Source organism: Geotrypetes seraphini, chromosome 11, assembly GCF_902459505.1.
Source record: "Geotrypetes seraphini chromosome 11, aGeoSer1.1, whole genome shotgun sequence".
Lineage (NCBI taxonomy): Eukaryota > Metazoa > Chordata > Amphibia > Gymnophiona > Dermophiidae > Geotrypetes > Geotrypetes seraphini.
Genome location: NC_047094.1, coordinates 12,221,829 through 12,234,061, shown reverse-complemented (window position 1 = coordinate 12,234,061; position 12,233 = coordinate 12,221,829). Strand labels below are relative to the sequence as shown.

At 46.2% G+C, this 12,233-nt stretch overlaps 1 protein-coding gene across 3 annotated transcripts in view; it reads right to left on the bottom strand.

The window, feature by feature from the left end:
- Positions 1-12,233, bottom strand: part of RNF216 (ring finger protein 216) — a 185,878-nt gene that overhangs the window by 23,026 nt on the left and 150,619 nt on the right. For all 3 annotated transcript variants that reach the window (XM_033963367.1, XM_033963365.1, XM_033963366.1), the window contains exon 15: positions 4,431-4,653. In XM_033963367.1, the coding sequence (XP_033819258.1) occupies positions 4,431-4,653 (223 nt within the window). The remainder of the gene's footprint in view (positions 1-4,430; positions 4,654-12,233) is intronic.

The following is a 12,233-nucleotide window of genomic DNA, read 5'->3' as shown; positions in this document are numbered from 1 at the left end:
TTTTTGCAGTCAAAATTCATAATGCTCAGTTCAGGGCAAGGACTTCTGCTTCATTTTCTTGGTTAATTAAAACAGAAAGGGCTGAATGACAGCATATTCAGTGAGTTAAGATTCACCGAGAGACAGAATAGCTTCATGTTCCCCTGAGTTTTCGGCAGCTGTTGCTCTGAGGAATACAATAAGCTTCTAGAAGCTGCGTTCTTTGTTGCCTGAACAAATCGGTTTTGAAGGAAATTACGAAGCAAACCGGAATTAGACTCAGAAGACACAACCAGATCACCATCAGACCTATCAATGGGTGGGTGGACTTCAATCTGCAGCCTATTTCCACGCACCAAAAGGCCATTTAAAAGACGAGAGCTGCCAGAAGCGGCACATGTAAATTGCATTAGCAGCCCTTCATTTGCAAGCATCAAAAGAAAACAGTTTTGCCACTAGGAAAAGAAAAGGCTTGAAGAGCCTCTTCCCGACAGTATGGTTGCTCAGTTTATACAGCAAGACATAAAAAAGCATTATCACAGTCACCTAGTCACTTTTATGGTACCAGTGTGGGCTGGCTGGCTGGATGGGTGACATGAACCTGATTAAGACTGACTAAGACTGGAAGTGAGAAAGACTGGGGTTTATTTTTTTTAGTTTTTGTTGCTGGTTACCGTATATACTCAAATATAAGTTGAGACCCCAAAAAGGAGGAAAAAAGGTTGACTCGAATATAAGCCTGGTGGCTTAATATTCAAGTGCCCTGCCCGGATCTGCACCCAGCCTCCCCCTCCCTCCCCTGTCAAGCTCTGCACCCAGCCCCCTTCCCTCCATCCTCTGTCAGGCTCTGCACCCAGCTCCCCTTTTCCCTCCCAGGCTCTCCACCCTGTCTCCCCTCCCTGACCTGTCCATCGTACCTACTCTACTGCTGGAATCCCTGGCAGTCCAGAGGAGCAGCGAGCTTTAAATGCTCCTGCCCCACTAACCCAGTCGGTGGCAGCCACGAGTTCTGGCTTCAGCCGCTGAGTGGTACCGAGCAGAGCGCGCTTTGGCACTGCTGCTCGGCACTGAGCGGCTTCCTGAATGGCATCAGTGATGTGGCAGAGGGAAGCCCTAGTGGGGCAGGCCAGGAAGTAGCCTGTTCAGAGCACTGCTGCTGCTCTAGGAGGCCTCGGAGGTATGTCAGGTTTCATGGTGGGAGGGTCAATGGGATGCTACTGCACAGGGGGATGGGAGGGAGGGGAGAAAATAAGCTGCTCAGGAGAATGGGAGGGGAGGGAAGATGCTGCACATGGGGGAAGAAAGGAGAGAGGAAGAATTGTTGGGGTGGAGGAGAGGAAGGGAGAGATAAAACAAAGAAGCACAAAGGGGTGTGAGAGAGAAATCCTCCATAGGTAGAAGGGAGGGAGACATACATGGAGAAGAGAGGAGAAATGTTAGACATAGGGTGGAGGGCAGGGAGAGATGGTGCATGGGGAGAGAGAAAGAAATGTTGCACATGATGATGGAAATGAGGAAGGGAAAGATGCTGCATGGAGGAGAATAGAGAGGATACTGGGATACTGAGAGAGGTGCTGGGATGTAACACAGGTATAGAAAGCTAACTAGGTAATAAGTATAGAAATCCAACCAGGTCGTGCATGTGCAAGACCGGAGGGTTAGGACTTCGATGGGAAGATAGGACTCAATGGGAAACCAAGGTGGCAAGGGGGCCCCTTCTGGTGACTCAGACAGGCCGTGACCTGTTCGGGCCGCCGCGGGAGCGGACTGCTGGGCAGGATGGACCTATGGTCTGACCCGGCGGAGGCACTGCTTATGTTCTTATGTTCTTATGACCCAGGGCACAAGCAGGGAGATAGAGATGGTAGACAGTAGGAAATAAACAAATGTTGGATATGGCAGTGGAAGGTAGAAAAAAATTTTATTTTCTATTTTGTGATTATAATATGTCAGATTTGAAATGTGTATCCTACCAGAGATGGTGTTAGACAGCAAGCGTGAGCTAGGACCAGACAGAAAGAGGAAAAGTATTTTTTTTTTATTTACACCACAGTGCCAGAGTGGGGTTGGAGAGGGCAAAGTGGGGGTGGGGTGGGTGGAAAGACTACAAAATAAACCTGCCAGGACATTTGAAAAAAAATGCCCGATTGGGCAGGAAAAGTGAATCAAATTGAAAAATCGATTCAATAGGCTGAATCGAATCAAATTGAAAATTTTTTCCCTGATTCGGGCAGCACTAGTGCTTAACAAGTTTCTCTCTCTAAATGAAGACAATTACTGACCTCTCAGAAACTACCTGTATTGCACAATAAGAGACTCTACCATGCTCTAAGATGATGCTTGCAGCTGATAAGTAGATGTGAAAGTAGTTCTCATCAAATGCAAAAACATCCACGCTTATAACGTATGATAAATATTGCTCAATATTACCTACTGCAACTCTTTAGAGTCCAGCTTTAGGGATTACTTACATATGATTACCTGCAACTGTTCTAGTGCTCTATTCTGCAATTACAGAAATAATTCTCAACAGAAACTCATGGATAATTGGAAAGATGAAAAGAGCCCTATGGGAAAAGCATCTGGGAACTGATTGCTGAATGAGTTTTAAAACCACAGCTCAGTCAGCTAGCTCTGAATGGGGAATGCTCCAGTCCTTTAGGGCCTCCTGCTAGGGCAGCCTCTACTTACAAGACAGATCAGGAAGAACAAAGAGTGGTGAGAAAGAAATGGTGGCTTAAAAGGGATTCAAGTCAGCCACAAGTCTAGCTTAATTACTGGATGGGGGGGGAGAGAAGGATTTGGTGAAAGACATCTTCACATGGTTTGCATAAATATGTTAAGCTTGTTGCTTTTATTTAAAATTCAGATGAGAAACTCTGCCTATATAAAACCCATCCCACTCCCCTCAAAATGTCATTATTGAGAATACCAGGTCTGAAGCTCAAATGATCTCTTATCAGTAGGACTGGGTTACACAATATCAGAGACTCTTTTACAGAGATTCTCCAGCCATTTAATCATTTTCAGTGGCAAAAAGCAATAACAAGGCCTATGCATTAAAAAAATTGAGCTAAATATGTTTTCAGGCACATGCATACAAAATTCCATTTATGGAATGAACTAAATTATTTTGTGCACAGGGAGGGGTCTAAGGCCCTAATTGACTCAGACACCTAAGGCCTCTCAGGCGTCCAAGCCAATCAGGGCCTTAGGCCCCTTCCAGTGCATCCCAGGATGCACCAGGAAGGGGAAGGCCCACCATTTTGGAGTAGAGGGACTGGGCATCCCCTCTTGCTGTCTACTTCTTGAACAGGTACAAGAGTGGTTCCAGGGGGGGAGCATACCTCTTGCTGATTTTTGGGGGGAGGGAGGGGGTGGTTTGGGGGGTGTCCTGGCTGGATGGGTTAGTTGGGGGGCAGGGGTTTTGGCAGCAGGAGGGAGTAGGCATCTCTTCTGCCCATTTTTGTTAAAGTATGGGGAGGAGGGTCCTGCAAGGGGGGGCAGGGATTTCTTGGCGGCAGAAGGAAGTGGGCATCCCTCCTGCCTCTATTTTGGTTTCAGGGGTTGGCTGGAGGGGGAGGGAGTGTTGCTCATATTTTTTTTATTGGGGCAGATATGGTGCGTGTGTCACATACACACAATATCTGTACCATTAAAAAAAAAAGAAAAAAGTCACAACAGCTGAATGGTAGGAGACTGCTTTGGGGCTTCCCCTGCCGTTTAGCTGTTCTGGCTTCCCCAAACTGGCTCTGTGATGGGTGCCCACAGCAAAACTCATTTGCATGGGCAGCCGTTTGATCGCTGTTTAGGAGTCAGCCCCCCCAAATTGGTCAACAGCGACTCACACGGTCTTAATGACCGTGTTCTGTGCATCTAGCCCTTCATCTTTCCATCCCCTCTGATTAAGGCATCCACCCATCCAAGGCAACCCTGAATTCTCAAGGTCAGATCAACCCAACAAAATACAACTCCCTTTTGGAATGATTCCTTATTGTTCCAGAGGGCGATGAGAACCTTTTGGCTGGCACTATGTCACCTGAGACTCCCTAGTGGTGGTTTACCACCCTTAGGCAATGGTGGTAAAATACTGCTGGGTGGCATCATTTGAATGGGAGTACGCCTGAAGGACCTTCCAGAACAGTAATCAATCATTTCTGAGGGACTGGAACAAAGACTAATTGATTGAAGGGTGGGATCCCCCTGGAACTTTGTTTTGAAGACTGGTAAGGATGCCCATTCCCTCCTGCCTCAGGGCTCGCCTCTTCAAAATGGCGGTGCCCCGCCCTGTGCATCCTGGGATGCAGTGGGAGGAGCCCAGATACCACTAAGGAACAAAATTAACAGCTTTAGACAAACACATTTTAACTCTCAACGATCTCCGAAAGGCTGGTAGAACTGTCTGTGGGTAGGGAGTGGGAAGCAGGTCAAACACTAGTGTTCTGACTTACCGATGGGTCTGTCCAGAGAGAGCATTTAGAACAGTCCCGGCAAGGACCACCTGGTGATCGAGGATGCTGGCAGAAGTGGTCATACCCAGTAATGGGGGTTCGGCAGAGGTAGCACATTTGGGCACTGCAGCGGCATGACATACGGTTGCAACCCTCGGATTTGATGAGGCCCGTCCCACACTTGTGACATTTCCTAATTCGAGCAGCAGTCATCTTTTCTTCACTGCAATAAAACCAGAGGTAGAGGGGAAGAAATAAAACCCATTAAATATACAAGACAATCTAGGATCTCAGATGTTCATGGTGTTACCCTGAAGGGTAGCTCTACCGGGTGGTTCATAGACAACGGCGTGAAAGACAAAAGCGCGTGCCGACAATTGAGCGCAGCGCGCGCTGCCGCACCGCTCTAAATTAGTTTTTTAGGGGCTCCGACGGGGGGTTTTGTTGGGGTACCCCCCCAGTTTACTTAATAGACATCACGCCGGCGTTATGGAGGGTTTGGGGGGTTGTAACCCTCCACATTTTACTGTAAACTGAACTTTTTCCCTAAAAACAGGGAAAAAGTGAAGTTTTCAGTAAAATGGGGGGTTACAATCCCCCACACCCTGGCGCGATCTCTATTAAGTAAAGTGGGGGGGGTTCCCCCCACACCCCCCCCATCAGAGCACTAAAAACAGTAATTTAGAGCGGCGCGCGCTCTGCGCTCAATTGTCTGGGCGCGCCTTTGTCCCGGCGCACTTTTGACCTGACACCCTACCGGGTAAACAGGAGCTGGCTTGGGTTGTGTCTTATAAATACAGTTTTTCCATCTGCAGGTTCCATCTGGGAACTCCTGCTGCTGAGACTGGCTGGGCATAATCTCAATGGTACTCTTAGTGATAAGTGAGATTCTCAGTTTATCAGGCCCTGACTTTCAGCTGAAGCTGCTTCATTCTGAATATATCAGGGTGCTGGTGGATCTGCTACTATGTAAGGTAACAGAGGTTCAGCGAGTCATGTAATAAGCAGCTTTAAAGCCTATGCTTATTAAAGCCTACTACTGTAGATGGCAGTGATATAAGATAATATTGTTATTTCAATATCTGAAATATATATATATATTTTTTTTAGTATTTGGAATGGTATACAGTACTCCCCCGAAATTCACAGGGGTTCCGTTCTAGGAACCCCTGTGAATTTCGAAAAACTGCAGGCGAGGCAGGAGAGGGCAGCTGGAGTGCCGGCGGGTGAAGAAAATCACTCGCGGTCTGCTCCGACCTCCTCTTCCTGTAAGTAACGTCGGGCTACACCAATCAGGAGCTGCTTTGACATGCAGCTCCTGATTGGTGTAGCCCGATTTTACTACAGGAAAAGGTGGTTGGAGCAGACCACGAATGAGCGAGTCCGCGATTCGCGAACTGTGAATTCGCAGGGGAACACTGTACTGCCATTCTAAATCCAGCAACAATCGGACAAAAAAAAAAAATAAAAGCCAAAAAGAATCAATCATAATTAATAAATAAAATAAGAACCATCAACACAAAGGGATATTATTTGTTCCAGAACAGAGGTCAAGGAAAGTTGAAGAGACAAGTTAGCCAAACATTCTGCATACCCCAAATTAAAAAATTAGGAAACATAGAAACATAGAAGATGATGGCAGAAAAGGGCTACAGCCCATCAAGTCTGCCCACTCTGCTTACCCACCCCCTGTCTATGCCCTAATGATCCAATTTCCTTATCTTGACCCTCGTAGGGATCCCACATGAGTATCCCATTTATTCTTAAAGTCTGGCACGTTGTCTGCCTCGATCACCTGCACTGGAAGCTTGTTCCAATGATCAACCACTCTCTCTGTGAAGAAATACTTTCTGGTGTCGCCATGAAATTTTCCGCCCCTGAGTTTGAGCGGGTGCCCTCTTGTGGCCGAGGGTCCCTTGAGAAAGAAAATATCATCTTCCACTTCGACACGTCCCGTGAGGTACTTAAGTGTTTCGATCATGTCTCCCCTCTCCCTACGTTCCTCGAGAGTGTAGAGCTGCAATTTGTTCAGTCTCTCTTCGTACGAGAGACCCTTGAGCCCCGAGATCATCCTGGTGGCCGTCCGCTGAACCGATTCAATTCTGCGCACATCTTTACTGTAATGTGGCCTCCAGAATTGCACACAGTACTCCAGATGAGAAAAGGTGAAAGCCATTTTTTAACATTTGACTTAAACTTGTCATATGGTACAAAACTATGAAAACGTATTAGGTGGGCATCAGACAGAAAAAAATTAAATAGATTACAATGTTTCAAGCAAAGAAAAAAAAAAAAAAGACCAAATGATGGAACTTAGGATGCATTTTGAACTACTTAAGGGAACAAAAACAAAACCCTACACATTTCAGTTTAGAAATAGCAAGTAGGGGACACATGCAGAGCATGGTCATTGAATTTTTTCAAAGCCCTTCTGCATGTGTGTATTTTGTATGGTTGTCTGTTTTGCTTCTGCGTGCGTGCATTTGGGGGGGGGAACTGGTATGTGTGTGTTATTTGCAATCAGAACAGGACATGAGAAGAGGGCTAGACAAATGTTGGGATGTATCCGTAGAAGTTTCGTCAGCCGGAAGTCCGAGGTCATAATGCCATTGTACAGAACCATGGTGAGACCTCATCTGGCATACTGTGTGCAATTCTGGAGGCCACACTATCGTCAAGATGTACTGAGAGTCGAGTCGGTTCAGCATATGGCCACCAGGATGGTCTCAGGGCTCAAGGATCTCTCATACGAAGAGAGGCTGAATAAATTGCGGCTGTGCTCTCTCGAGGAACTTAGGGAGAGGGGAGACATGATTGAGACTTTTAAGTATATCAACGGTCGTATCGAGGAAGAAGATGATATTTTCTTTCTTAAAGGACCCTCGGCCACAAGGGGGCATCCGCTAAAAATCAGGGGCGGGAAATTTCATGGCGAACTTCAGGAAGTATTTCTTCACCGAAAGAGTGGTTGATCATTGGAATAGACTTCCTGTGCAGGTGGTCAAGGCCAGCAGCGTGCCACATTTTAAGAATGGGATGCGCATGTGGGATCTCTAAGAGGGTAATAGTGGGGGGAGAGTCATCGGAATAGGCAGACTCGATGAGATATAGGATATCTGGGAGAATAAATTTAGGGAAGGGGATCTTTAGTGTGGGGAGACTAGATGGGCTATGGCCCTTTTCTGCCGTCATTTTTCTATGTTTTTTCTATGTTTCTAATTTGAAGACTGCAATTCCTTAATCAGTGGTTTGAAGTGGTTGGCCCACAGAAGCTTGTTTTTTTTTGGGGGGGGGGTTTAGAGGAGTTTTTCTCTTCTGGCCCCCAGGATGTGCAAAATCTTCAATGGAACAGCACGAGAGCTTTGCACAAATCACTTCCTCCTTTCCTGTGACTTCCGTCTGCGCCCACAGTGCCCTATTGGCTACATCCTACCCATGTTCTCTATTAATTACACTGGCAATAAGCAAAGCAGGTTTACTGACATCTATCTACGTGTGCATGTGGGAGGGGGCGGTGGCTAGAGGATTTAAATTCAGAAAAATGACCAGTCATTTGCCATCCTTCTGTCTTCTGCACATTAGTGCAAAAATCTGTTAAATTTTGGAAAAAGCCAGACATTTCATAGTTGCAAATGCCTTAATTTGATCTTGCCCATAGCAAGATATGAATTGGCAGTACACATAGCAACCAGTATTATAACAAAGAAACTGAAACATAGATCAGAATGAATAAAATCCATCCCATAAAGGACAGGGACATCTAATCTAATGTCTGTGTGTATATGCATGCTGAGCACGGGTTGTGTTCAGGGGGAGGGGGGACAGGATGTTTTTTGAGGGTGGAAGCAGCTGCTAATTAGATCATTCTGTGATATAATCAAACCAGCAGTTGGCAGCCTACAAGTTCTACAATTAAAAATCCTAGTGGAAATGCAGATGCTGAGTTACTTTTTGGGGGTGAAGGCAGTTGTGGTGGGGTAATTATGGGGGATGGGGCAATTTGGAAGTAGTAGCAGCTGTGAGGGAAATTTGGGGGGTGGGAATCAGTTAGGGGATGTGGGGCTGTTGTAGGGAGAATGGTTTGTGAAGGTGGGGACAGTTAGGCAACAGGGAGAGAGGCAACGTACTTAACTGGAACTGCTTCTCCAATAGAAATGCATCGGATCAATATTTTTTGGGGGGGTAGGGAAGGCTTAATTCTCTAGAACTCCTAATCCAATGTGGTTCGCTTTTGTATCGGATGTGCCTTTTCACCATTTCTTCCCCAACGTCAAGTTCCAACCCATCTGTTAAAAATTTTCTGAGCTATTTTGTCCCCCAGACAGATCAAATTTCAGATGGGAATAATAAAAAGAAATGCAATAGGGATAGACAGTATCCTTGTAAACAGATCAATATCTTTGTGTTACAGTTCTGAGACTGCTGATCGCAAAGACACCACTAAACGGAATCTCACTAAAACTCGCTTGCCACCACAAATCCTATATAATAAAACCCTAGCCGCGCATGTGCACTCAAATCTGCGTGCTTCCATGATCTCTGATCTGTAAGATGTAGGTCCGTGGTCGCAGGAGTGCGCATGCGCGAGTCCCCAGCCTTACTGCTTCCCAGCACCTACCTACAAAGGACTGGCCGCCAGCGTTGGACTCCCTGCTCTCCAGATCGTGGTGTCGGCTCCTCTCATGAGCCGCACCAGCGTTGGAGAAGGCTACCGATGGCTGGTAGGGATCCAGAGGAGCTGCTGTCACACTCGCCCGGAGCAGGCCAGACTGCGGACCGGGCAGGGAAGCGCCAACAAAAAAGAGACTCCAGCCGCTCACTGCTCAATGGGACCAGGCAGGCAGCCAAGCGAGGGAGGGAAACAGAATGAAAACAAAAAGGTAACGTGCAGGGAGAAGCTGAGCCTGCCTGCGGGAAACGCAATAAGGGAAGGGGGGGGGGCTCTTGGAGCAGGCTAGACCGCGGGAGAGAAGGGGGAGGGGCCAAAAGGAGCAGGCCACATCGTGGTAAGAGTAGGGAAGGGGGGTGGGGTAAAATGCTGCTACTGCTGCACAGGGATCTGGAGGTGAAGGGAAATACCTGCTGCTGCTGCACAGGGAAGTGGAGGGGGAGGGAAATGCTGTTGCAGCTGCACAGGGAAAGAATGACAGACAGACAGCAGGAGGGAGGGAGACAGAAAGAAAGGAGGAAAGACACAGGGGCAGGGAGAGGGACAGAAAGACAGAGAAAAGGGGCCAGGGAGAGAGAGAGAGAGACATTGGGAGGGAGAGAGACAGAAAGACATATATTCTAGCACCCATTAATGTAACGGGCTTGATGACTAGTATAACCAGAATTAGTACCATTCTTAAACAAAGATGCACCCACCTGCTAAGAAAAGCTACTTTGCCTCCATGTTACATCTACACTGAAAGTCCTATGTCCACTAAGTCTATATTTTAAGTCTGTATGTTATGTTCACACTGTAAATGCTGAAATCTAAACCCCCTTAAAGTCTGTATTTCTCACTAAAGTTTGTCTTACCCTTAACTATGAATGTACTCTTGCAACCCGTTCTGGCTCCTTTGGGAGGACGGGCTAAATAAAAGACGAAATAAATAAATAAAATACAGATACATACATACATACAGAATGGACACACTGGATACCTGAACAGGGGTGTGTGCAATTCTCTAAAGGTGCTCACATGAGTAGCTAGGAACCAACCTGCTAAGTGCAACTAGTAGGAGAAAATGAACAGGGACCCCCATGCTCCTGCAGTACTGTCTCTGCTTAATCTTAAATACAGAAGAAGAGATCCCAAGATGGCCATTGGCAATGTCTGAGGCAGAAATCAGGCGAATCAAAGTCTTTACAGGGTAGGCCATATGAAATCCCAAGTCTTTTAAAAGAAAGAAGATTAGCAAGGTAAGAACCTAATCCATCATTTTTTTTAGCAAAGACATGGAATTCCATACATTAGCTGATGTACCAAAGCAGTGCCAGATGACTATGGAAGGGACAGATGAACCTGAGGACCCAAAAGTGGCATCCTTTCGTATTGCCACAACCACTCTGGAACTTCGTAAAAGTGTAGAGAGTAGACCAAGTAGTTACTCTACAAATCGCATATTAAGGGTGTAGAGTGGGTAGGTGGGGTAGGAATTGGTCGTATTAGATAGGTTTTATGTATTTTTTGAAAAGTAGGGTTTTAGTGTCTTTCTTGAAGGTTTACTATGTTACTCTCGCTCAGGGCTGGCTCAAAAGGTTATGGCACTCCAAGCCAGCTTCGATGGTCGTACCCCCTGCCCCCAAAGTTTAATCTTTCTTCCCCCCTTCTCTCTCCAGCCCCTAGTCTGGCACTGCTCCCTACTTTTTCCCCCATGGCCCTCTAAAAATTACTTTGCTTGTTGACAGCAACAGCCTGCATAGCAGGCTGTTTTTGGCCATCCCTGGGTCTTCTCTCTGCTGCATCCTGCCTCCCTCTGATGCTATTCCCTGTTAGGGGGATGCAGCAGAGTGAATACTCTTTAATCACTCTTTCTGCATAAAAGTTAGCCACTATCTTGTTATTTTGTAAACCACTTTGACATGTTCATGGATTGCAGTACATCAAGATTGTGAATAAAGACTAAAGATACAGGGTCCAGAATGTACGGCAGAGAGGATAATATGAATTGGTGGATATCTTATCAACAGGGACATCTGTGTGGCCGGATTCATCTAACAGGCTGTGATGTAGAACCGACTACCTACTGAGTGTTTGCTAGGCTGCATAATCTGTAATAACTAGAAGTTCTGGTCCAAATACAGGTATGCAAATAGATCGGTCTGCCTGGCAGACTACACAGAGCTGGCAAATGCCTTAGCAGTGGCTGTTATTTACAGCAGATCATACTGTGATGATAGAGTAAAAAACAGCAGCTGGGTTTTGGGCCGCTTCCAAATCCTATAATTAAAAATTCTAGTGGATATGCAGGTGCTCACGTAGCTGGGCAGTCTGATAGGTTATACATAGGTGTTAAGAAGTCAAATGTTTGTGTGATGGCCCAATTGCTGGCTATTTGGAATATTATAAACTATGATCCCTCTAAGTCAGGGGTCTCAAAGTCCCTCCTTGAGGGCTGCAATCCAGTTGGGTTTTCAGGATTTCCCCAATGAATATGCATGAGATCTATGTGCATGCACTGCTTTCAATGCATATTCATTAGGGAAATCCTGAAAACCCGACTGGATTCTGGCCCTCGAGGACCGGTTGCCCACCCCTGATCTAGACCAGGGGTCTCAAAGTCCCTCCTTGAGGGCCGCAATCCAGTCGGGTTTTCAGGATTTCCCCAATGAATATGCATGAGATCTATGTGCATGCACTGCTTTCAATGCATATTCATTGGGGAAATCCTGAAAATCCGACTGGATTGTGGCCCTCAAGGGGGAACTTTGCGATTCCTGCTCTAAGCGGAGCACATGAGCAATCGCTATTGCATTCTACAAGCGTCGTTCCCAGATTTGACATGGTCACTCACAAAAGTACTTGTAAATCTGGAAAACTTAGTTTTTAGAACTTGTTGTGCACACGAAAAAAAAAAAAAGTTTTTTTTAAAGAATGTGTTGCTTACATGAAAAAATATTTGCACGCACCCAGCTAATCCTTAAAGGGAGTATTTGATTATAAATCTTTTTGGTTAGGAAAAGTGTGTGTATGGGGGGGGGGGGAATCTTCTATCAAAGATGGTGGTACAAAAAGGAGAAAGGCCACACAAAAGAGAAAATAATTGATAGTCCACAGCCAGAAACACATAAGACACATGCGCTCAAGAAGCGTGC